The following is a 26,676-nucleotide window of genomic DNA, read 5'->3' as shown; positions in this document are numbered from 1 at the left end:
CACAGCAGATAAATGGAAGATAAGTCATGCTGCAACTGCAATTTGATAATAATTTCACAATGGAATTTTAGAACTGTCATATTATAGGGAGAAATTGCCTATTTTGGTTTCGTAACAATCCTCTTGGAAAAAGACAGCTTTGAACCTTTGGTTCAATCAGCCCTCTTTTTGGAAATGTGCAGTTGTCATTCATCTTTAGTATGTTCCATATCACCAAAAATAAAACAAAACAAAGCAAAACAAAACAGGTTACATTACTGCTTTATACAATGCATGCCTTTCTTTACATACAGGCGTACATCAATACATTTGAATTTCCCAGTAGACATCCATACTTCTGAATTCATCGGGGAGAAAGGGACAGCATTCCTTTACACTGACCTTTAAAAATGCAAACTGAAAAACACTAAGAGGCATCCAGTCACTATATAAGGTGTTGTAATAATTACACATCCTGTGTATGAATGTATGCATGAAGCTAAATGAAGTGAGAGGAATGTATGCATACTCTCCTTAGAGATTAAGCATTGCTCTGTTTTCAGAAATCCCATTATATTTTACTCCTCTGGGTGACTGATTTCATTCCTCCCAATCTGCTTTTCAATAAAATATCATGCTTCCTTGTCAGGGATGCTGTGTAACTAAACTTGGGTCAGTGTTTCCTCATTTTTAGTACCATGCAACCAGTAGCTGAAACTTGGACTTTGCCTTGGAATTTTACATTTAATATACTTAAGATCAATATGTTCATTTGCAAAAGTAAAATCTGCAAGGAACAGATTCACATCTACTTTGAAATTTCTTTGCTCTTTCCATTAATGCATATCTGTTTCTTTAAAAGTAACCCCCCAAGCTACCAGTTTAGTTGCATTTTATTGTTTCAAAGAAAATGGAACCAGGTAATCAAGATCATTCCCTTTGTGCAACAGACAACTCAGCTTCAGCACTTGCAGCACACTTGCCACTGTGTCCCATTTGAGCCTCATCAATTCAGTTACAAAAGCATCATTTTCCAGCACTGGGAGTGACAGAATAGAAACAATAATAGGAGAAAGAACCTATGACCCTTTTAAAATAGAAGGCTCACCAAAGGATTTTAAAGTGGTTTACATATTGATTTTAAACAGATACGCACTTTCACTGGGACAGCCACTTGGAAACCTCAAAGAAGGCAGTGTATATTATGTATTGATTCTTAACAAGAAGGAAAAGTGCCTTCAGAATGACTGGCAAAGCCATCTTCCTCTTCCAGGCATAGAGAGATCTCGGTTAGAACAAAGCATAATCAGGAGTCACAATGGAGAATGCTCCAATTAAATAGTTGCTTTTATGGAATAGTGAAGAAAGGCAAAGCACTTCAATACTGCTCTCTCCTCGATAAGAACCCCAAGGAAAAGTATTCACAGTATTCAGTTGGATCCAAGTAGCAATTTTATTCATAAAAAAAATTCCTTAATGCACTCTGGTTTCTCTATACAGCCTTCAGAAAAAAAGAAAAAAATAATAAAAAAATAAAAAAAGGGCTTGCTATGGGTGCTGTGTTTCTTGGAGTACAGAATCTTTCATTTTGTTCTAATTCATTATATTACTGAATTAAACTTTGATGTATTGGTCTCAAAAGTGCTTCATGCTGACTGCATTGTGTATCATAGTATAATCACTCCCCATGCATTTCACCCTAGCTGGTTCATTAATGTAATAGATTACCTACAGCACTGATGGCAAAAGGGAATCATTGCCCTTCTGCACACTGAACTCCAAATGTGCATTATAAGTAGTATAGGTGTAACACTAGGACCAAAAAAAACCCCATCTAGTTCCTTAAGTCTTCCTTTCTCTCACTGCATAGCTCTGCTCCAAGGGTTAAAGTCACGCATGTATTCAACTGAAACAGGTATTTACATTCTGAGATTTTATTTTAAGCTGTCATCAACTACATACTCTTATCTGTTTGTGTCAAGTAATGAAAACTGCTCTGGGCTTCCTATGTTTCAACTTCTAGCATAATGGAAATAGGAACTAACCAAGCACGTCTGTCATTTTGAATGAGCCTTTTGTTCTGGTCTTTGCTTTTTATAGTTTGCTTTATAAATTTCCATAACAGACACCCTGCCATTTTACCAAAGGGTTTCAAAAAGAACTGAAATTTGCTTGACACTGCAGTCTTCCTAAGACAGCACTTAAATATCTGTCACATGTCCATTAAATGCCCTTCTATGCACTTCTAGTACCCTATATCCATATCTGATCACTATTGCAAGGTATGAGCTATTAATCCACAAATGCAGGGGAAAGTAAAAAGCACCTGCAAATTAACCTCATTGATTAATTTCCCTAACATTCACAAAACAATGAATCCATTTGCTCACAAACAATCCATTAAAGATAAAAGTGTTGCTAATACTAGCACAAATAATACAAAAATGCTCTTTTCTGAGCATCTTATCATGTTTCTTTGCATTTTTTTTTTTAAGCAGTTATCAATATTTACAGCTAGGTGGTGAACACAAAGTATACTCTTGCCCACAGAAGAGATTAGCTATCTTATCAATTATTTTAACTGGTAATTCACTCTCAGCAGTCACAATCTACTTTCAGAAACTTTGACAATTGTCAGAACAAAAGTTGGTGTGTCTACTAACTATAAATGCACTACCCTACCTCTACTTAAATTGATGAATGAATTCCTCTCACATTTAATTTTCCAAGGAAGATGTAAAATTGTAAAGTTTGAGAAGAACAAAACAAGATATTCATTAAAAAAATGGAGGGAAATATCTCTCATTCTTCAAAAAAGTGGAGCAGCTGCAAATACTCCATTGCATAGTGGGAATAGTCAGAAAAAAATATGTCACAGAATAAAAGAATCATCTAGGTTGGAAGAGACCTCCAAGATCTCCTAGGCCAACCTCTGACCTAACACTAACAAGTCCTCCACTAAACCATATCACTAAGCTCTACATCTAAACGTCTTTTAAAGACCTCCAGGGATGGTGCACTTCCCTGGGCACCCCATTCCAATGCCTAACAACCCTTTCGGTAAAGAAGTTCTTCCTAATATCCAACCTAAAACGTCCCTGGCGCAACTTTAGCCCATTCCCCCTCGTCCTGTCACCAGGCACAAGGGAGAATAAACCAATCCCCACCTCGCTACAGCCTCCTTAAGGTACCTGCAGAGAGCAATAAGGTCACCCCTGAGCCTCCTCTCCTCCGGGCTAAACAACCCCAGCTCCCTCAGCCGCTCCTCGTAAGACTTGTTCTCCAGACCCCTCACCAGCTTCGTCGCCCTTCTCTGGACTCGCTCAAGCACCTCCATGTCCTTCTTATAGCGAGGGGCACAAAACTGAACACAGTACTCGAGGTGCAGCCTCACCAGAGCCGAGTACAGGGGGACAATCACTTCCCTAGTCCTGCTGGCCACACTGTTTCTTATGCAAGACAGGATGCCGTTGGCCTTCTTGGCCACCTGAGCACACTGCTGGCTCATATTCAGCCGACTATCAAACAATACTCCCAGGTCCTTCTCCGCCTGGCAGCTTTCCAACCACTCATCTTCCAGCCTGTAGCTCTGCTTGGGGTTGTTGCGCCCCAGGTGCAGGACACGGCACTTGGCCTTGTTAAACTTCATACAGTTGGCCTCAGCCCATTGGTCCAGCCTATCCAGATCCTCCTGCAGAGCCTTCCTACCTTCGAGCAGATCGACACACACACCTAACTTGGTGTCATCTGCGAACTTACTGAGGGTGCACTCAATCCCCTCATCCAGATCATCGATAAAGATATTGAAGAGAACTGGTCCTAGTACCGAGCCCTGGGGGACTCCACTAGTGACTGGCCTCCAACTGTATTTAACCCCATTCACCACGACTCTTTGGGCCCGGCTATCCAGCCAGTTTTTAACCCAACGAAGCGTACGCCAGTCCAAGCCATGAGCAGACAGTTTCTGTAGGAGAATACTGTGGGAAACAGTGTCAAAAGCCTTACTGAATTCAAGGTAAACCACATCCACAGCCTTTCCCTCATCCACTAAGTGCGTCACTTTGTCATAGAAGGAGATCAGGTTCATCAAGCAGGACCTGCCTTTCATAAACTCATGCTGACTGGGCCTGATCGCCTGCTTGCCCTGCAAGTGCCACGTGATGACACTCAAGATAATCTGTTCCATGAGCTTCCCTGGCACTGAAGTCAAACTAACAGGCCTATAGTTTCCCAGGTCTACCCTCTGGCCCTTCTTGTAGATGGGCATCACGTTTGCTATCCGCCAGTCGACTGGGACCTCCCCGAAAGCCAGGACTGTTGATAAATGATGGAAAACAGCTTGGCCATCTCTTCCTCCTGTTCTCTCAGTACCCTCAGGTGGAACCCAACCAGCCCCATCAACTTGCGTACATCTAAGTGCATTACTGCAGATGCCAGTAATCTACTGTTGGTAATGAAGGAGGAAGGAAATCACCCTCAGAAAAGACAGACAGAATTCATCTCTACAGAATGGCAGCCTGGTTTCATTCACTGGGGAAATGAAGGTGACAACAACAATTGAGACACTCTAGGGTCGTGACAGCAGTTTCTTTAAGTTATCATCCATAACTCAGGCCTTAGAGCAGCAAAACGATCTTGTGATGCTAACTCGGAAGTATTGTTAATTTAGTGCCTCCAGTAGCAAATGCACTGATATATATTAACAGCTTATTCTGTGAAAGAGCAGATGCAACTTTAAGTGCATGAACTGCAGGTATACATTTTGTAACTGTATGGCAACCACACCACGGCAGCTAAGACTAAACAAATCAACAGTAAGAAAAGGATTACCATTTAAGCAAGGACAGCCTATTGAATATGATACAGTTGTAGAGACAAATATCTAAACTATCACTCCACCTAGAAAGCTCATGATGGAGCAACATGGATGTTCCTACAGCTTTCACTTCAAGCCCAAAATGTAATATGTGCAATTGATTCATATGAACTAAGAAACTTTAAGGTAACTTTATTTTCTGAAGGTGTGGGGCATTAATACTCTCTTCAACATTAAGACAGAACATGATTCAATTAGAATTTCAGATACACAAAGTAATCATGTAAATATGGCTATGTGCCTAGCACTCAAATCTGAAAATTACAGCTTTGCTATACCATTTCAGAAATAGCACAAAATATGGGGAAAAGAGCATATTTCTGCTGTAAAGCTGATCCTAAAAAGGGATTGCACAAAATATGCAGCTTCAGAGAAATGGTGTTAGAGCACAAAAACTGTAATGAATGCTTAACTTTAGTGATTGTTTTTCATGGCAGCCCTGAAGTAGTCACCAAATCTGGCATCAGGAAGAATTTCTCTAGGAGCATATTGGCAATAACCCTAGCTGCTTCTGTCCTTTTCTCCCCTCCCTTAAGTACTAAGCAGAGAGAATCTGTTAAGAACAGCTGGCATGTCCCATTCATACAAGTTTGTCTCTCTAATCGCAAAGGGGAGGAATGCCTGAGATAGAAAAATAGATGGAGAACAGCTTCATTTAGTTAAGGTTAAAAGAATAAAACTTGGTATTTTCTAGAGATAAATATAAACTTGTATCAGAAAAAAGTCAGTGGTTTTTGAATCAAAGAAGCATTATTTAAAATTTAACAATTTAAAATGAAACATGCATATTACATGAAGTTTCTTCACAGCAAAGACAGGCAGGAAGATATAAAGATACTTATAACAGGGAACTTCTGCTGAGTCTCTGGAAGAAAAGGAGAATTTAAGTCCGGTGGAAGAAGGGACAGGCAACTCAGGGAGAGTACAAGGAAGTTGCTAGCATAGGCAGAGAAAAAATCAGGAAGGCTAAGGCCCAGCACGAGCTCAACCTGGCCACTATAGTTAAAGATAACAAAAATGTTTTTATAAATATATTAACGGTAAGAGGATGGTCAAGGAGAATCCCGATCCTTTCCTGGATGCAGGGGGGAACATGACTACTGAGGATAAGGAAAAGGATGAGGTTCTTAATGCCTTCTTTACATCTGTTTTTACTAGCCAGACCACTTATCCTCGGGGTACTCAGCCTCCCAAACTGAAAGTCTGGGATGGGGAGCAGAAGAAATCCCCCGTGATTCAGGTAGAAACAGTTAGAGACCTGCTACTCCACCTGGACTGTCACAAGTCCATGGGGCCAGAAAGGATTCACCCAAGGGTGTTGAGGGAGTTGGTGGATATGATTGTTGAGCCTCTTTCCATCATCTATCACAGATCATGGTCATCCAAAGAGGTCCCGGGTGACTGGAGACTTGATAATGTGACTCCCATCTATCAGAAGGGTCGTAAGGAGGACCTGGGGAACTACAGGCCTGTCAGCTTGACCTTGGTGCTAGGAAAGGTGATGGAACAGGTCATCTTCAGTGTAATCACACAGCATGTGCAAGACAACCAGGGGCTCAGGCCCAGCCAGCATGGGTTCATAAAAGGCAAGTCCTGCCTGACCAACCTCATCTCCTTCTATGACCAGGTGACCCGCCTGGGGGATGAGGGAAAGGCTGTTGACATAGTCTACCTAGACTTCAGCAAGGCCTTTGACATGGTCTCCCACAGTATTCTCCTGGAGAAGCTGGCAGCCCGTGGCTTGGACAGGTACACTCTTTGCTGGATGGCCGGGCCCAGAGTGGTGAATGGAGTGAAATCCAGCTGGCGACTGGTCACAAGTGGAGTTCCCCAGGGGTTGGTGTTGGGGCCCATCCTCCTTAATATCTTTATTGATGATTTGGATTAGGGAATTGAGTGCACTCTCAGTAAGACTGCAGATGACACCAAGTTCGGGGAAAGAATGTCAGAGGGTAGGAAGGCCTTGCAGAGGGACCTGGACAGGTTGGATCGATGGGCAGAGGCCAATGGGATGAGGTTCAACATGGCTAAGTTCCAGGTCCTGCACTTTGGTCACAACAACCCCATGCAACACCGCAGGCTTGGGGCACAGTGGCTGGAAAGCTGTGGAGAGGAAAAGGATCTGGGGGTGTTGGTCAATGTTTGCCTGAACATGAGCCAGCAGTGTGCCCAGGTGGCCAAGAAGGCCAATGGCATCCTGGCTTGTATCAGAAATAGTGTTTTGAGCCCCTCACTTCAAGAAAGACATCGAGGACCTGGAGCATGTCCAGAGAAGGGCTATGAAGCTGGTGAAGGGTCTGTAACACAAGTCTTATGCAGAGCAGGTGAGGGAACTGGGGTTGTTTAGTCTGGAGGAGAGGAGGCTCAGGGGAGACCTTATTGCTCTCTACAGCTACCTGAAAGGAAGTTATAGGGAGCTGGGGGTCGGCCTCTTCTCGCAGATAACCACTGATAGGACTAGAGGGAATGGCCTCAAGTTGCGCCAGGGGAGTTTTAGGTTGGAAATAAGGAGCCATTTCTTCTCAGAAAGAGTAGTCAGGCACTGGAATGGGTTGCCCAGGGAGGTGGTGGAGTCACCATCCCTGGGGGTGTTTAAAGAAAAGTTGGACCTTAGGGACATGGTTTAGTGGGTGATATTGGTGGTATGGGGATGGTTTGACCAGATGATTTTGGAGGTCTTTTCCAACCTTAATGATTCTGTGATTCTATGGTTCTATGATTCTATAATACTGAAAATTGTAGTTCACAAAAATAAATAAATAATGATAATAACCTGATCCTGTAATCTACATGTTCACAGACTTTTGGGCTCCATCTCTGTTCCAAGCAGTAGATACTTGTGTCTTATATTCTTCTACTCGACTGCTTTCAACAGATCAGACTCCTGGGATTTAATTTAACAGTTTCAACTTTATTAATCTGTCTCAAGAGCGGCCTCACTTTGATAACAGTAGGTACTCCAATTATGGCTAGGTTTAGGGTTGACAAGTATAATGATTCATTTGTGGCAAATGAGAAGCAATAAAATGTTGCATTAAAGTTTTACAGCTTTAAAAATGTGGTCACTTTTTTCATTTAATTTGTCACTTAGCTTTTACTAAGAGAACATTTAAACTGCAGTAAAAGGCAAATGGGGCTTTTAGTTTAAATGTAATCACCATATTTAAATGATTTGTGATAGTGCAGTGTCTGAGTGAGAATGCTTGTTTCACAGTGGGCCCTGATGGTGATATGTGACATTTGTATTCAGATCCTGTATTATCCATGTGGCTAAATGCCTTTCAATTTCATTTCACATCCAGAAGCCTGCAGAAAACACCAATTAACTTGGAGATCCCATTTACCAACAAAACCCAGCTTTTTCTCAATATCTGGCATCTGGCAGTGCTCAACATTTAATTTCAAAGCAGAGCTTTGCAGTCATCATGATCCCTGTGCTGGGGCACAAAGTCAAATTTTACCTTTTGATTAAAGAAATATTTTTACTTTTGTAGGCCACAAGCGACTTTTACTTAATTTTGATGTATGAATATTAAAGAATTACTGCTGTAGTAAGATTGCACGGAGCATGTTGTTCCCTCTAAACTACAAAGGTTAACTGACCTTTCCTTGAAATAAGAGATCTCAGTTCAACAGGCATCAGCAGATATTTATTGTGCATTTCCATATTCCTCCATTTTGTCAATGCAAATTAATTAAAAGGCAAACCAAGGGGCTTCGGATAATTAATCATTCCAGTAGACTGAAGTCTTCAACCATGGTTGCTGAGAGTTAAACATCTAAAGATCAGCATGTGGAATTTAACTACCAAGACATCATTTATACAACAACAAAGTGCAGAATTCCAGCTCAGCTCTAAACTCTGAAAAGTGCATTCACATATTACTGTCACAAATTGGAAGTGTTCACCAGTGCATCACTTAAGTCACATATACATTCTTCTACCATGACAAGTGTATGAACAAGGCTTACAGCTTCAGCTTGTAATCATGATACTTCCAATACTGCACCTTCAGAGTTCTGTAAGTAACATTTAGCTCAACCAATTCTTTGACATACACTAGGGGAAAAATATGAGCAGAATTATTATATTCTTCCTCTTGATCTTGATCTAAAGACTTCAAAAAAAAAAAAAAAAAGCCATAGTGTCCTGGTTTCAGTTAGGACAGAGTTAATTTTCTTCCTAGTAGCTGGTAGAATGCTATGTTTTGGCTTAGGATGAGAAGAGTGCTGATAACATGCTGATGTTTTAATTGTTGCAGAGCAGTGCTTACACCAAGCCAAGGACATCTCAGCTTCTTGCTCTGTCCTGCCAACGGGCAGGCTGGGGGTTCAGCAAGAGCTGGGAGGGGACAGACCCAGGACAGGTGACCCAAACTGGCCAAAGGGGTATTCCATACCATCTGACGTCACGCTAAACAATATATAGGGGTGGCTAGCCGGGGGGAGAAGGGCTGGACTGCTCGGGGTTAGGCTGGGCATCAGTCAGCGGGTGGTGAGCAATTGCATTGTGCATCACTTGTTTGTACACATTATTAGTAGTGGTACTATTATCATCATTATTGTTATTATTATTATTGTTATTATTATTTTTCTGTCTTAATAAACTGTCTTTATCTCAACTCACAGGCTTCACTTTCCCATTTCTCTCCCCCATCCCAGAGAGGGAGGGGGGAGGGTGAGCAAACAGCTGTGTGGTGTTTAGCTGCCAGCCGGGTTAAACCACAACACATAGTTAACTTGAGACCATTGGAACTGTAAATTGCTTACCGAATTAGGACTTTATATTAGAAAATTGCCAGGCTTACACTTAGATGTGAAGTATTTTAACTTATTTTATTATTTTTTAAATCAGCATCTTTGAACACTCAAACCCAATCTGACTTCTACTGAAGTCAACACAATTTACTTCAGTAGAAACAGATCAGAGACCAGTGTGTCCTTCCAGTACCCTTGCCAAATTGCCTTGCAATTTGTCCTGGTTTCAGGTAGGATAGAGTTAATTTTCCTCCTATTAGTAGCTGGTAGGGTGCTATATTTTGGATTTAGGATGAGAAGAATGTTGATAACACACTAATGTTTTAATTGTTGCACAGCAGTGCTTACACTAAGCCAAGGACATTTCAGCTTCTTGCTCTGTCCTGCCAGCGGGCAGGCTAGGAGTGCAGAAGGAGCTGGGAGGGGACAGACCCAGGACAGGTGACCCAAACTGGCCAAAGGGGTATTCCATACCATCTGACGTCATGCTGAACAATTAATATGGGGGGGGCTGGCCGGGGCAGGGGGACAGGCTGCTCGGGGATAGGCTGGGCATCAGTCAACGGGTGGTGACCAATTGCATTGTACATCACTTGTTTTATACACATTATTATTAGTAGTACTATTATCATTATTTTTATTTTTATTTTTTTCCTGTCTTAATAAACTGTCTTTATCTCAACCCACAGGCTTCATTTTCTTCATTCTCTCCCCCGTCCCAGAGAGGGAGGGGGGAGGGTGAGTGAATGGCTGTGTGGTGCTTAGCTGCCAGCTGGGTTAAACCACAACACAATTAAAGTTTAATGAAAGGCTCAAGTGACCCAGTCGAGGAGCAAAGCTGATGTTATTTAAATATGTTTAAAAACCTATGCCAGGGTGGAACTGACAAAGTGGCCATATGCCTGGCAGTTGGCAGACAGCATACCAGAGCAAGGAAACAAGCCTTTATTAAGCAGTCTATATTTACATACTTTATATGTCTTAAAATCTTCCATAACTACAATGTTAAATTGCTACCTACCCATGAAATGTGAGATTGTAGATAAAGTGATTTTTTTTTAAAAACACATACATATATGCTACTCTCAGATTACTCTGAACAGATAATACAAGAAGTATGCAAAGGCCTGTTCCACTCCCTTTATTGATATTTTAGTTCCCTGACAGCCTAGAAGATTATGACAAGACAGGAAACCAACATTATTTTAGAACATGATGATACCATCATCATCATTTAACCCCATGTCTGAGTTCTTTCTGCCACTACTTGCACAGATTGTGGGTTTCCAGGGATATCCTGCTCATTCTTCTGTAGTTTGCTATTTCAACTCTGGCCTCCATTAAAACCTCCTTTGACTTTTGAACATTCACATTTCTTTACAGATACATGTTTCACTTGGAAAAAGGGATGTTTAACTTGAGTGAAACTCATGTGAGATCCTAGCAAAAATACTGCAGCAGCTCGTACTTTTCGCACAAGATAGGAGTCAAGCTGGAGAGATTCATCCAATTAAGAGCATTTTTCATGGAACTTGCTAAGCACGAGTGGAAGGAAACCTACCAGTGTGGGGAAGAAATGAACACTTTAGCACCATGAACACAAGCTGGAGGTGGAAGAACCAAGTTGTGTTCTGCCTTTAGCCTACTACATACCCAATGTGATTGCAATGTATTTGCAATTGAAACTGTTACAGGATCAAAATATTTTGATATTATTAGAGGAGATAGAACAGTGCAGGACTGAAACAGCAGGGTCTGCCTCAGATTAAAATATAGCAGTTGAAATAGTGGTGAAGCTGGAGATTGCACTGTAGCTTTCTGGAAGTGGCAAGAATAATTCTGATTAAACAGAGGTAAACTAATCAATTCAATTAATCTAAAATATTGCTTATTTGATGCTGGAAGCAGATAGATTCCACTTCTTTCACCTTCAGATAACATCATCTTCTTGGCAGCAGCTAATATGAAACAGATGAAACAAGAAGATTTAATATAACCATTTAATGTTTATTGGCAGCATGTGGTAAGACTGCTACAGGTAACAGATAGAGAACATACTTCTGTCTCTCCCACCACCTACCAGCTCAACCCACATAAGCAACGAAGCATGAGACCCTACAATTTTCAGTACGGTAGGATATAATTTCACTGCATGTATGTCCAGCTAAGCACATGCTCTGTTTGGCAAAAGGTACTATTCCTCAAGCTGAAGTGTCATAAAAATGACATACTAAAAAGTTGTTACACGTAAGGCAAAGTAGTTATATCTATACTCTTTCTAACAGAGCTTTTCTTGCTCTGATATTAAGGCTTTCCACCACAGAAGTTGTCCTGGTTTCAGCTTGGACAGAGTTAATTTTCCTCCTAGTAGCTGGTAGGGTGCTGTGTTTAGGATTTAGGATGAGAATAATGTTGATATCACACTGATGTTTTAATTGTTGCAGAGCAGTGCTTACACTAAGCCAAGGACTTTTTAGCTTCTTGCTCTGTCCTGTCAGCGAGCAGGCTGGGGGTGCAGAAGAGATTCCATACCATCAGATGTCATGCTGAACTATTAATATGGGGGGGCTGACCAGGGTTGGGGGACTGGCTGGGCATAAGTCAGCGGGTGGTGAGCAATTGCATTGTGCATCACTTGTTTTGTACACATTATTATTATAGTACTATTATCATTATTATTATTTTCCTTTCTTTTCTGCCCTAATAAACTGTCTGTATCTCAACTCACAGGCTTTCATTTCCTTCTAATTCTCTCCCCCCATCTATGAGAGTGAGGGGAGAGGGTGAGCGAACGGATGTGTGGTGCTTAGCTGCCGTCCAGGTTAAACCACAACAGTCCTTTTGGCGCCCAACGTGGGGCTCGAAGGGTTGAGATAACGACAGATCTGACCAGAGTGTGTTAAACTAAAATTGGTACAAGTGTTAGACCTGCTTAATAGTTGCTAGTCACAATGTCGATTCCTTTGATCTCATGTCTGCTGTGCTTGTTTTCCAAATTGAGTTATATAGCATATTACTTACTGTATGTGTTCCCTGTCATGCTGTTTATCCTTTCCAGGGCCTGGTTTAAGATCATTATGTTACTGTGCGGTGTAACAATGGCTTATGATATGATAAAATTGCTGGTCATGAGATGAACCTGGTATTTGTACTCAGTACTGCTGTCAACTCCATACTTTGGAAACCATATCTCATAATCTATTAACAATTACACCTATTGCCTTTTTTCGTCAGGGAGACAATCTATGGAAGGGACTGGGGGAGATATTTTTTCCCACTTGTTCACTCTCCCTTTCTCCTTCACCACCCTCTTATCCTCTGAGCTTGTTACAATAGTTCTCCAAGATTTTGAATATCCTTGGGATACTCAGACCAGCATGTTCTTGTTGTTATGTCTCCTGAATGCACTTCAAGTTTTCTTTAAGGTTAAACAACTACTTAGGAATGCCATCCAGAGATCTGTCCTGAGGCGGGATAGTTGTGAGTGGCAGGAAGTCTGGGAGGATATGGGCAGGTTTCTAGAGCAGTGGGCACCTCCAGTGTTTTGGAAATTCACCCCTAGAACAACTGCACAATCCTAAAAAACTGGTAGAATGCTTGAAAAAGGGGTGTCATCACTCTGGCAGTTACAAAAAGACACAAATCACTGCAACGTGCTAGGGTCTGGTCTATGCCTATCAAGCTGCAGTTGATGTCACTATAACCCTAGTGACAGACCTTGCGGTCACTCCAAACCCTGCAGCCACTCCAACCCCTACGAGGGGCCCTGCGGCCTCTCCAGCTCCTGCGGCCACTCCAGCCTCTGCAGCAACTCCAACCATGGTGACAGGCTCAGTGGTTGTTCTAAACCTTGTGACGGTCCCTGCAGCTGTCCCAACCCGTGTGATTGGCCCAGCAGCCGTTCAAAGCCCTATGAGGGGCCCTGTGGCTGTTCCAACCGCTGCGATGGGCCCAGCGGCTGGGTCAGGGAAATGGACTGTAGCAGTGCACGTTGCCCCTGTAACCATGATGAAACAATGGATGAGAAAGTCAGGTCATTTAGAACGCAGAGGAACTCCTACTCAGACTGGGGAGGAAGACAACGACGAGATAGGCTACTCCGCAGTGTCTGGGCCATCACACAAAGGAGATGAAGAGGAACATATCATAAAAGCATCAGTAACTACCCAAGGCCTATCCCAGCATGAGCTACGAGATATTTGAAAGGATTTTAGTCGTTGTCCAGATGAGCACCTTGTCACCTGGCTGCTCCAGTGCTGGGACACTGGAGCCAATAGTCTGTAATTAGGGGGCAGGGAAACCAGGTGGCTGGGATCGCTTGCTAGGAATGCAGGCACTGACAAAGCCATTGGAAAAGGAGCACAAATCTTCACCCTCTGGTGGCATCTCCTGTCAGGGCTGAAGGAAAGGTATCCCTGCAAGGAAGATCTTGTATGTCAACCAGGAAAATGGACCACTGTGGAGAAGGGAATCCAGTACCTGAGGGAATTAGCTGTAGGGGAGGTGATTTATGAGGCTCTAGACAACAAACAGCTATCCAAAGATCCAGATGAAGTCAAGTGTACAGCACCCATGTGGCAGAATTTTGTACTGAGTGCACCATCATCATATGCCAGCTCACTGGCAGTAATGACCTGGAAAGACCATGAGGAACCCACAGTGGATGAAGTGGCTAAACAACTCCGGTGGTACCAAGAAAGTCTCTCCTCTTCCTTACAGGCCTGCATCTCAGCTGTGGAAAAACTTTCTCGAGAGTTCCACCAACTAAAAGAGAATACTTTGGAGAAACTTTCTGAAGTTTCCAACCAACTCAGAGAGAATTTATCGTCTTCCCCACCTGTACAATCCAGTGTCTCAGCTATCAGGGTCAAGCATCCTTCTGTTCAAGGAAGAAGATTTTGTGGGTACACAGGTACTACCTGTGCCACCCTGTGGTTTTACCTACGTGATCATGGAGAGGACATGAGAAAATGGGATGGAAAATCTACCCCAACCCTAGAGGCATGGATACTTGAGATGCAAAAAAAAACAGTGACAAAAGGGGGGTTTCTCTGAGAAACTTGCTGTTTCTAGCAGGCAGTCCCCCAGACACAGTAATGAATATTATGACCAGGATCAGAGGGGCCCTGCCTCAAGCCAGCAGAAGAAAGGGAAAATTTAATTTATTGGACTGTGTGGATTCGATGGCCTGGCATGTCAGACCCAAGGCTTTAGTAGATGCAGGTGCACAGTGTACTGTAATACCATCAAGCTTATAAAGGGCCAGAACCCATCCGTATTTCTGGAGGGACAGGGGGATCCCAGCAGTTGACTGTATTGGAGGCTGAAGTGAGTCTAACTGGGAATGAGTGGAAAAAGCACCGTAGTGTGACTGGCCCGGATGCTCCATGTATCCTTGCCATAGAATGTCTTAGAAGAGGATATTTCCAGGACCCAAAAGGGTTCTGGTAGGCTTTTGGCATAGCTGCCTTAGAGACAGAGGGCATTAAACACTTGTCTACCTTGCCCGGTCTCTCAGAGGACCCTTCTGTTGTGGGGTTGCTGAGGGTCGAAGAACAGCAGGTGTCAATCACTACCACAACTGTGCACCAGCGGCAATATCACACCAACCGAGACTACCTGATTCCCATCCATAAGCTGGTTCATCAGCTAGACCGCCAAGGAGTGATCAGCAAGACTCATTCACCTTTTAATAGTCCCATATGGCCAGTGTGAAAGTCTAATGCTTCAGTGAACAATTGCTGAACAATTAATATGGGCGTTGGCCGGGGTGGGGGGACGGGCTGCTCAGGGTTAGGCTGGGCATCGGTCAGTGGGTGGTGAGCAATTGCACTGTGTATCACTTGTTTGTACACATTTGTCCTGGTTTCAGTTAGAACAGAATTAATTTTCTTCCCAGTAGCTGGTGGAATGCTGTGTTTTGGCTTAGGATGAGAAGAGTGCTGATAACACCCCGATGTTTTAATTGTTGCAGAGCAGTGCTTATACCAAGCCAAGGACATCTCAGCCTTTTGCTCTGTCCTGCCAACAGGCAGGCTGGGGGTGCAGTAAGAGCTGGGAGGGGACAGACCCAGGACAGGTGACCCAAACTGGCCAAAGGGGTATTCCATACCATCTGACGTCATGCTAAACAATATATAGGGGTGGCTAGCCGGGGGGAGAAAGGCTGGACTGCTCGGGGTTAGGCTGGGCATCGGTCAGCGGGTGGTGAGCAATTGCATTGTGCATCACTTGTTTGTACATATTATTATTATTTTCCTATTATCACCATTGTATTATTATTATTATTATTATTGTTATTATTACTTTTGTTATTATTATTTTCCTGTCTTATTAAACTGTCTTTATCTCAACTCACGGGCTTCACTTTCCATTTCTCTCCCCCGTTCCAGAGAGGGAGGGGGGAGGGTGAGTGAACGGCTGTGTGGTGTTTAGCTGCCGGCCGGGTTAAACCATGACAGTCTTTTTGGCGCCCAACGTGGGGCTCGAAAGGTTGAGATAACGGCAGATCTGACCAGAGTGTGTTAAACTAAAATTGGTGTAAGTATTAGACCTGCTTAATAGTCACTTGTCACAATGCTGATTGCTTTAATCTCAACTCTGCTGCGCCTGTTTTCCAAATTGAGTATTATAGTACATTATTTTCCGTATTTGCTCTCTGTCATGTTGTTTATCCTCTCCGGGCCCTGGTTTCAGATCATTATGGTACTGAGTGTTGTAGCAATGGCTTATGAGACGATGAGATATCTGGTCATGACTCTAACTTGGTATTTGTACTCAGTAACATCGTCGACTCTGTATTTTGGAAACTGTATCTTGGAAACTATTAGCAATTATACCTATTGCTTTTTTCCATTAGGGAGTCAATCTGTGGAGGGGAAAGGGGAAGATATTTTTTCTTACTTGATTACTCTCCCTTTCTCCTTCACCACCCCTGTATCCTCCTGGATCACTCTGCCTTCCTCCTTCACCACCCTCTTACCCTCCGAGCTTGCTACAATAGCTCTCCAAGATATTGAATATCCTTGGGATACTCAGACCAGCATAGTCTTGTTGTTCTGCCTCCTGAATGCACTTCAGGTTCTGCTTAAAGTTAAACAACTACTTAGGAAGCTCATCCGGAGATCTGCCTGGAGGCAGTATAGTTGTGGGTGGCAGGGAGTATGGGAGGATATGGGCAGGCATCTAGAGCAGTTGGCACCCCCAGTGTTTTGGAAATTCACCCCTGAACAACTGCAAAATTCTCAAAAACTGGCAGAATGCTTGAGAAAAAGGTGTCACGATTCTGGCAGTTCCAAAGTAACACAAATCATTGTAACATGCTGGGGCCTGGCTCATGCCTATCGAGCTGCCATTGATACTGCTATCAACTTAGTGACAGACCCTGCGGCAACTCCAAGCCCTGTGACAGATCCAACGGCCACTGTGACCCCTACGGTGGACTCTGCAGCTGCTCCAGTCCCAGCTCCTTCAGCCGCTCCAGTCCCAGCTCCTGCAGCCGCTCCAGTTCCAGCTCCTGCAGCTGCTCCAGCTCCAGCTCCTGCAGCCACTCCAGTTCCAGCTCCTGCAGCCGCTCCAGCTCCAGCTCCTGCAGCTGCTCCAGCTCCGGTTCCTGCAGCTGCTCCAGTTCCAGCTTCTGCCGCTACTCCAGTCCCAGCTCCTGCAACTGCTCCAACTCCAGTTCCTGCAGCCGCTCCAGCTCCGGTTCCTGCAGCCGCTCCAGCTCCGCTTCCTGCAGCTGCCCCAGCTCCTGCAGCCGCTCCAGTTCCAGTTCCTGCAGCCGCTCCAGTTCCAGCTCCTACAACTGCTCCAGCTCCGGTTCCTGCAGCCGCTCCAGTTCCAGCTCCTGCTGCTACTCCAGTCCCAGCTCCTGCAACTGCTCCAACTCCAGTTCCTGCAGCCACTCCAGCTCCGGTTCCTGCAGCTGCTCCAGCTCCTGCAGCCACTCCAGCTCCTGTGGCTGGGTCAGAGAAAAGAGCTGTAGCAGTGCAAGTCGACCCTGCAGAGGGTATTCCAACCTCTGTGGCAGACCCTGTAACAAGGTCAGAGAAACGAGCAGTAGCAGTGCAAGCTGCCCCTGTAGAGAAGGTGAAAAACTGGTATAGAGATTCAGGTCGTTTAGAACACAGAGAGTCTTCTGCCAAATCTAGGTATAGAGACGACGGAGACGACGACGACGCTGGGCCATCAAGGATTCAGGAGGAGGAAGATGAGGATGCCGAAAAATCAACAGTAACTACCCAAAGCCTAAACGAGCGTGAGTTACGAGATGTGCAAAAAGATTTTGGTCGCTGTATAGGTGAGCAGCTTGTCACCTGGCTGCTCCGATGCTGGGACACTGGAGCCAATTGAGTGGAATTAGACGGCAGGGAAGCCAAGCGACTGGGATCCCTTGCTAGAGACGCAGGCATTGACAAAGCAATTGCAGATGGAGCACAATCTCACAGCCTCTGGAGGCGTCTCCTCTCAGCTGTGAGGGAAAGGTATCCCTTCAAGGAAGAACTTTTATGTCTACCAGGCAAGTGGACCACTATGGAGAAGGGAATCCAGTACCTGAGGGAATTAGCCGTACGGGAGGTGATTTATGAGGATCCAGACCTCAGACAAACATCCAAAGATCCAGATGAAGTCAGGTGTACACGACCCATGTGGCAGAAGTTTGTACGGAGTGCACCATCATCATATGCCAGCTCATTGGCAATAATGGCCTGGAAAGAGGATGAGGAACCCACAGTGGATGAAGTGGCTAAACAACTCTGGCAGTACGAAGAAAGTCTCTCCTCTTCCTTACAGGCCTGCGTCTCAGCTGTGGAGAAACTTTCTGAAGACTTCCACCAACTTAAGAGAATCTATCTTCTTCCCCACCTGAACCAACCAGTGTCCAACAACCGAAAGAGAACACTTGGGAGAAGCTTTCTGAAAAGTTTCACCAACTTGAAGAGAGATAATTCTCCTCCGCACCTGTACAGAGCAGTGTCTCAGCTATCAGGGGTAGGCGTTCATCCACACAAGGAAGACGATATGGTGGGTACTCACCCCGTGCCACCCTGTGGTTTTACATACGAGACCATGGAGAGGACATGAGAAAATGGGATGGAAAATCTACCGCGACCCTAGAGGCACGGGTACGTGAGTTGCAAAAGAAAACAATCAAGAAAAAGGGATTCTCTGAAAAGTTTGCTGCTCCAACTTCCAGCAGACAGTCCTTCAAACACAGAAACGAAGAAGATTCTGACCAGGATTAGGGGGGCCCTGCCTCCAGCCAGGGGGAGGAAAGGGACAATCGAGTTTATTGGACTGTGTGGATTCGATGGTCTGGAACGTCAGACGCACAGAAGTATAAGGCTTTAGTAGACACCGGTGCACAATGTACTATAATGCCATCGAGCTATAAAGGACCAGAGCCCATCTGTATTTGTGGAGTGAGATGGGGATCTCAGCAGTTGACTGTATTGGAGGCTGAAGTGAGTCTGACTGGGAATGAGTGGGAAAAGCACCGCATTGTGACTGGCCCGGATGCTCCATGTATCCTTGGCATAGACTATCTTAGAAGAGGATATTGCAAGGACCCAAAAGGGTTCCGGTGGGCTTTTGGTATAGCTGCCTTAGAGACAGAGGGCATTAAACAATTATCTACCTTGCCTGGTCTCTCAGAGGATCCCTCTGTTCTGGGGTTGCTGAGGGTTGAAGAACAGCAAGTGCCAATCGCTACCACAACTGTGCACCGGCAGCAATATCGCACTAACCGAGACTCCCTGATTCCCATCCATAAGCTAATTCATCAATTGGAAAGCCAAGGAATGATCAGCAAGACTCATTCACCTTTCAATAGTCCCATATGGCCAGTGCAAAAGTGTAATGGCGAGTGGAGACTAACAGTGGACTATCGTGGCCTGAACGAAGTGACGCCACCACTGAGTGCTGCAGTGCCGGACATGCTGGAACTTCAGTACGAACTTGAATCGAAGGCAGCCAAGTGGTACGCCACAATTGATATCGCTAATGCATTCTTCTCCATCCCTCTAGCAGCAGAGTGCAGGCCACAATTTGCCTTCACTTGGAGGGGAGTCCAATATACTTGGAATCGGCTGCCCCGGGGTGGAGACACAGCCCTACCATTTGCCATGGGCTGATCCAGTCTGCGCTAGAGCATGGGGAAGCTCCTGAACACCTGCAGTACATCGATGACATTATTGTGTGGGGTGACACAGCAGAGGAAGTTTTCGAGAAAGGGAAGAAAATAGTCCAAATCCTTCTGAAGGCCGGTTTTGCCATAAAACAAAATAAAGTCAAAGGACCTGCACGAGAGATCCAGTTTTTAGGAATAAAATGGCAAGATGGGCATCGTCAAATCCCAATGGATGTGATCAACAAAATAACAGCTATGTCTCCACCAACTAACAAAAAAGAAGCACAGACTTTCCTAGGTGTTGTGGGGTTTTGGAAAATGCACATCCCAAATTACAGTCTGATTGTAGACCCGCTCTACCAAGTAACCCGTAAGAAGAATGAGTTTGAATGGGGCCCTGAACAATGACAAGCCTTTGAACAAATCAAGCAGGAAATAGTCCATGCAGTAGCCCTTGGGCCAGTTCGAACAGGACCAGATGTAAAGAATGTGCTCTACACTGCAGCCGGGGAGAACGGCCCCACCTGGAGCCTCTGGCAGAAAGAACCTGGGGAAACTCGAGGTCGGCCCCTGGAGTTTTGGAGTCGGGGATACAGAGGATCTGAGGCCCGCTATACTCCAACTGAAAAGGAGATATTGGCAGCATATGAAGGAGTTCGATCTGCTTCGGAGGTGGTCGGTACTGAAGCGCAGCTCCTCCTAGCACCCCGATGGCCGGTACTAGGCTGGATGTTCAAGGGAAGGGTCTCTTCTACGCATCATGCAACTGATGCTACATGGAGCAAGTGGGTTGCACTGATTACTCAGCGGGCTCGAATAGGAACCCCAGTCGCCCAGGAATATTGGAAGTGATTATGGACTGGCCAGAAGGCAAATACTTTGGGATATCATCCGAGGAGGAGGTGGTCCGTGCTGAAGAAGCCCCACTGTACAACCAGTTACCAGAGAATGAAAAGAAATATGCCCTGTTCACTGATGGGTCCTGTTGTATTGTGGGGAAGCATCGGAGATGGAAGGCTGCTGTATGGAGTCCTACACGACGAGTTGCAGAAGCTGCTGAGGGAGAAGGTGAATCGAGTCAGTTTGCAGAAGTGAAAGCCATTCAGCTGGCTTTAGACATTGCTGAATGAGAAAAATGGCCAGTTCTCTATCTCTACACCGATTCATGGATGGTAGCAAATGCCCTGTGGGGATGGTTACAGCAATGGAAGCAAAACAACTGGCAGCGTAGGGGCAAACCCATCTGGGCTGCTGCATTGTGGCAAGATATTGCTGCTCGGGTAGAGAACCTGGCTGTGAAAGTACGCCACGTAGATGCTCATGTGCCCAAGAATCGGGCTACTGAAGAACATCAAAACAACCAGCAGGTGGATCAGGCTGCTAAGATTGAAGTAGCTCAGGTGGACCTGGATTGGCAGCATAAAGGTGAATTATTTATAGCCCGATGGGCCCATGACACCTCAGGCCATCAAGGTAGAGATGCAACATACAGATGGGCTCGTGATCGAGGGGTAGACCTGACCATGGACGCTATAGCACAGGTTATTCATGACTGTAAAACATGTGCTGCAATCAAGCAAGCCAAACGGTCAAAGCCTCTTTGGTATGGAGGACGATGGCTGAAATATAAATATGGAGAGGCCTGACAGATTGATTCCATCACACTCCCTCAAATCCGCAACGGCAAGCGCCACGTACTTACAATGGTGGAAGCAACCACCGGATGGCTGGAAACATATCCTGTGCCTCATGCCACCGCCCGGAACACTATCCTGGGCCTTGAAAAGCAAGTCCTATGGCGACATGGTACCCCAGAAAGAATAGAGTCAGACAATGGAACTCATTTCCCAAACAACCTTATAGACACTTGGGCCAAAGAACATGGTATTGAGTGGGTGTATCACATCCCCTATCATGCACCAGCCTCCGGGAAAGTTGAACGATACAATGGACTGTTAAAGACTACATTGAAAGCAATGGGCGCTGGGATATTCAAAAATTGGGATACGCATTTGGCAAAGGCCACCTGGTTAGTCAATACTAGGGGATCTGCCAACCGAGCTGGACCTGCCCAATCAAACCTGTTACGTACTGTAGATGGGGATAAAGTTCCTGTAGTGCATGTAAGAAATATGCTGGGTAAAGCAGCCTGGGCTACTCCTGCCTCAGGAAAAGGCAAACCTATTCATGGAATTGTTTTCGCTCAGGGACCTGGATACACTTGGTGGGTGATGCAAAAGAACGGAGAGGTTCGGTGTGTACCTCAAGGAGATTTAATACTGGTTGAGAATAGCCCATGAACTGAATTGTACCATGTTAATTACTATATAATACTGTATGTTATCACTACCATGACTACTATAGGTGACTAATTAGAATGTATGGAAAAGAGTGTAACCTGAGCATGACATAAATGGTATGGAATAAGGGGTGGATAGATGTCCTGGTTTCAGTTAGAACAGAATTAATTTTCTTCCTAGTAGCTGGTGGAATGCTGTGTTTTGGCTTAGGATGAGAAGAGTGCTGATAACACCCCGATGTTTTAATTGTTGCAGAGCAGTGCTTATACCAAGCCAAGGACATCTCAGCCTTTTGCTCTGTCCTGCCAACAGGCAGGCTGGGGGTGCAGTAAGAGCTGGGAGGGGACAGACCCAGGACAGGTGACCCAAACTGGCCAAAGGGGTATTCCATACCATCTGACGTCATGCTAAACAATATAAAGGGGTGGCTAGCCGGGGGGAGGGGGCCGGACTGCTCGGGGTTAGGCTGGGCATCGGTCAGCGGGTGGTGAGCAATTGCATTGTGCATCACTTGTTTGTACATATTATTATTATTTTCCTATTATCACCATTGTATTATTATTATTATTATTGTTATTATTACTTTTGTTATTATTATTATTTTCCTGTCTTATTAAACTGTCTTTATCTCAACTCACGGGCTTCACTTTCCATTTCTCTCCCCCGTTCCAGAGAGGGAGGGGGGAGGGTGAGTGAACGGCTGTGTGGTGTTTAGCTGCCGGATGGGTTAAACCACGACAACATTATTACTAGTAGTACTATTGTCATTATTATTATTATTTTCCCTTCTTTTCTGTCCTAATAAACTGTCTTTACTCACAGGCTTTCATTTCTATCTAATTCTTTCCCCCCTTCCCAGTGAGCAAGTAGGGAGGGTTATCAAAAGTCTGTGTGGTGCTTAGCTGCCGGCCAGGGTAAACCACAACAGAGGTCTATAATCTCAACTAGACAGACTTTAGCTTAATGCTTCATTTACCATGAACATAATTTATGCTAACATTATATCTAGTCTTAGCCCCACTAGACATTGTACTATCAGTCATGGTCATGTGCACTTTACAAGTGCAAAGTTCAAAAGTTTTGCTTTTGACTTTTCCTTTCTAAAGGAAGGGATTATTTTTGCATTGATTTAATTCCATTTATCTTAATTTTGCACCTTTAAAATGTACCAAGACCATTATGAGTTTTGGCTCTGTTCTCCACAATGTTTATGATCCCATGGGGCATCATCTGCAAGTTTTTAATATGTATTTACATATATATATATAAATACATATATATATGCATCTTCCATGCCACATATATCAGGAATAGATATGTTGGCCAGAACACATCTCAGGGCAAGCTCCTCTAAGCGTAGACTTGAAGTGTCTTTCCAGATTGAATGAAAGTGCAGGTAACTAATAGAAGTTCTATGAACCACAAGGCAATTTCATCTAGACTGTGTGTCTTCAGCTTGCTCTGAGAATGCCTCTAAGACAGAATCCAAAACTTTACTACAGCTAAGATATGCCACATTAATCCCTTCAATGCACACAGTCAGTTTATTATCTTTTAGAGAAACAAATTAGATTTACCATGCATTTTAAATATTTCAGGTTGTCTTTTATCACTGTCTTCTACATGATTATACATTAACTGGATAGTAGTTTGGTCTGGTACCTTACACTCTATGAAAGCAATGCTGGTGGTTATTTTATTATTAATATAATTGTTCTCATTTACTTACCGTCCTTTAAAATGTTGGTGACGTTTACCTTCAGGTTATTTTTGTTTCTCCTTCCTATCACAAATTTGTATACATTTTGAGAACTTCTGAAGCAGTTAAAAACAGTTCAAAACTGTGCCATTGAGTTTTGGAACACTTTAAAGCAAGTGCCTTCAGACTTCACCAGTTTAAATATTCCTTGCCCATTTCAGCCTGCATTCCTCTCTATGTTGTACAAGTCATTTAACTGATCACAACTGACCTTTCTTGTAGAGCAGTGTTAATTGTTTTAGCCCTCTGTTATTTGATCTCCTTCCCTGCTATGTAATGGACCTTTGCTTTCTCTTGTTGAAATCTTCTCATACTCTTAATGAATCTCCTCTTTTTGCCTTCTATTTCCCTCTACTTTCAAAATTATTTTTACCTTAACCTTTCCAGTTTAGCACTGTGGTTTATATACTTACCCTCAGTTTTGTACATTTCCACTTTTTGTTTTATTCTTTTTAGATCCTCAGGTTACTTACAACCTGCTGCAATTGCACTTGTTTCACACCATGCTTCTGAGAGGACTGCAATTGTCTCATGGAGTAGATCAGAAATTCAGTTTCATCCAACCTTAACTGAACAAACAAAACTGCAGAAGACTCTAACCTGTTTTACCTAGTACCATGAAAGTTTCTCTCCACCCCCAAATATGCAATTGTTTCTTCATTATACACATGAAGACCTAGATGATTTTGAAGTTTGTTCATTTACCAAGTTCATCCCAGAGCTGCCTATACTTGTCAGTCATTGCAGTTCCTTGTTGTCTCCAAAGTGATAGACGAGGGTCAGCCATGAACTGTTCTGTTATCAATGTCAACATGCGAGCTCCATTTGAATCTCTCATCTTTAGCATCTCTCGAACCTAGGAAACGAGCCTTTTAATACAAGCTTGGGAAAAAAAAAAAAACACTCCACAGTACAAACAACATGCTGCAGTGATAAACATTCAACCTCTCTGTTAAATAAGAAATATGATTAATATATCTGAAGTGAAATTTTTAAGTAGAAAAAGTCTGCCTTCTCAATTTTAACAATGATTTTTGATTTCAGTATCACACTGCAATTCTTCAAACACACGTCCACAAGTGATCCACAGGTGCATTATGCAAGCTACTGCAAGACTATTATTTCTATAGGTTTCGCCGACATTTTGGGGTGTGCAAATCTGCAGATGTTTGAAATGTTATTTCATATCCTTAAACTGATCTCAAGATGCACCAGATTGTGGGCCACTGTTGTACAACAGCTCGTTATTAACTTGTCATCACATTCACAAGGCTTTGTATTGTTTTAGAACAACAGAACTTGGAGTAAGACACTAACAAGTACAGACTGGCTGGAGGAATGGGGGAGACAAAAAAAGGAAGGTTTAGAATACTCAACACACCTTTGCAAAAAGCAAGTTGAGCTGCTTCCCTGATCCATGGTATCCGCCCTGGGAGAGGAAGAGTTTAACTTGTTCTTGGACCTGTTCCTCATCCAAATGCCAGCAGTTTTCATCATCTGTGCTAGCACCTGCTGTTGGGTCAGGAGCACCTGAAAACAGCAAGAAAAGAAATCATTATGTTCTACATAAAGATAATTTTCAAGATGTTAGAAATTGAATCACATTACACAACTTATCACCTTTAAATCCCAGCCTATGTTACCTCTGTAGCCAATAGTAAAAGGATACTGGAGGAAAGGAAAATTATATGAACAGATTTGAAAATGCTTGCTTTCAAAGAAGTCCTGAGAACTTGAAAAGTAAAGACAGCTACAGCTCTTCAGATGTATAGAAATTAAACATTGATTCTACTGATTTAAGCTTTCATTTCACAATTGCAGCTCTGACATGTAGGTGAACATTTTCAGCAGTTGTAGGGAATGGTGGTATGAAAATTCAATGAAAACACAACTGGAAGATTTAAAAGTTCAGAGAGATGTCTTGTCTACTAGTTGGCGAGAGTCCAAAAAATCTTCCAGCTCAGCAACTTCCTACACTTTTTCCAACTTCAGAAACTACAACTGGGAATGCTGCACTGCTGTCCTCACACATATATACTTATGTGAGATATGTTCATCTGATTCGTGTCAGTATGGAACAATGCTAGGGCCGCATGGTATGATGAATGTGACCTTCTGTCTTACATACCCTTGTATAAGCACAAGTCTAAGAAAAACAGAGTGGTTAATGTATATAGTTCCTGTATCTTGCAAAGGAATGTTTTAGCAATTCATGTCAATAGAGAGCTTGAAGGGAAATGTATTTGTAGATTTTTCCTTGAAGTCTCTGATATCTGGGGGGGTTCAGAATAACTGCTAACTATTATGACTATTGCATGGGACACTATGCAAGTCTCTGATATCTGGCCAGGAGATTAAGAGATGGGGAGAGCTGAAGAACAACTAAAAGACAAAGCTTGCAGGGGATGTTGCACAAGTCTCTGACATACAGCCAAGTAGGACAAAGCAGAAGGACAAGAGGGAGGAAGACTATGAGCCTTCAGCATGAGGGACCACCAGAGACCCCCAGAGGGACCACCGGAGACTGATACGCATGCTCCAGTAGGAGGGTTTGGATTCCGGAAACTAATTATAATAACCCTGTTTTTTTTAGAAGTAGTAATGAATATGTATCAGCCTAGGAGCATAAAAATCAGATGCTTGATGTAACTGGTGTGCGTCCTGGTGGAGCAGAGACTCCCAGCGCACCCAGCGCTGTTTGCTTACCTCTATTCCTTTAATAAATTGTAAACTTTGATTATATGATTATAGTCCTATTTTGAAGACTGAGCCATTTATTACACTTAGATTAATAAGAAATTGTATCTTTGAAGATGTGAAAGACCTCTCCTGCCTTCCACAAGAACCATAAGAGTGTCTCAGAAGACAGGAATCA

At 43.6% G+C, this 26,676-nt stretch overlaps 1 protein-coding gene across 1 annotated transcript in view; it reads right to left on the bottom strand.

Moving 5' to 3' along the window:
* The window catches only part of LOC309889543 (zinc finger SWIM domain-containing protein 6-like), a gene marked incomplete at its 3' end in the record, with an annotated part of 239,723 nt that overhangs the window by 89,599 nt on the left and 123,448 nt on the right, over positions 1-26,676 (bottom strand). Inside the window, exons 3-4 of the mRNA XM_082782392.1 lie at positions 25,183-25,331; positions 24,507-24,657 (exon numbers count right to left, since the gene is read on the bottom strand). Coding sequence (XP_082638518.1) covers positions 24,507-24,657; positions 25,183-25,331 — 300 coding nt within the window. The remainder of the gene's footprint in view (positions 1-24,506; positions 24,658-25,182; positions 25,332-26,676) is intronic.

The sequence above is a fragment of the Aythya marila genome (assembly GCF_965140915.1).
Source record: "Aythya marila genome assembly, chromosome: W".
NCBI classification, from domain to species: Eukaryota; Metazoa; Chordata; class Aves; order Anseriformes; family Anatidae; genus Aythya; species Aythya marila.
The sequence above is the reverse complement of the archived record's forward strand: the minus strand, read 5'-3'. Positions and strand labels throughout refer to the sequence as shown.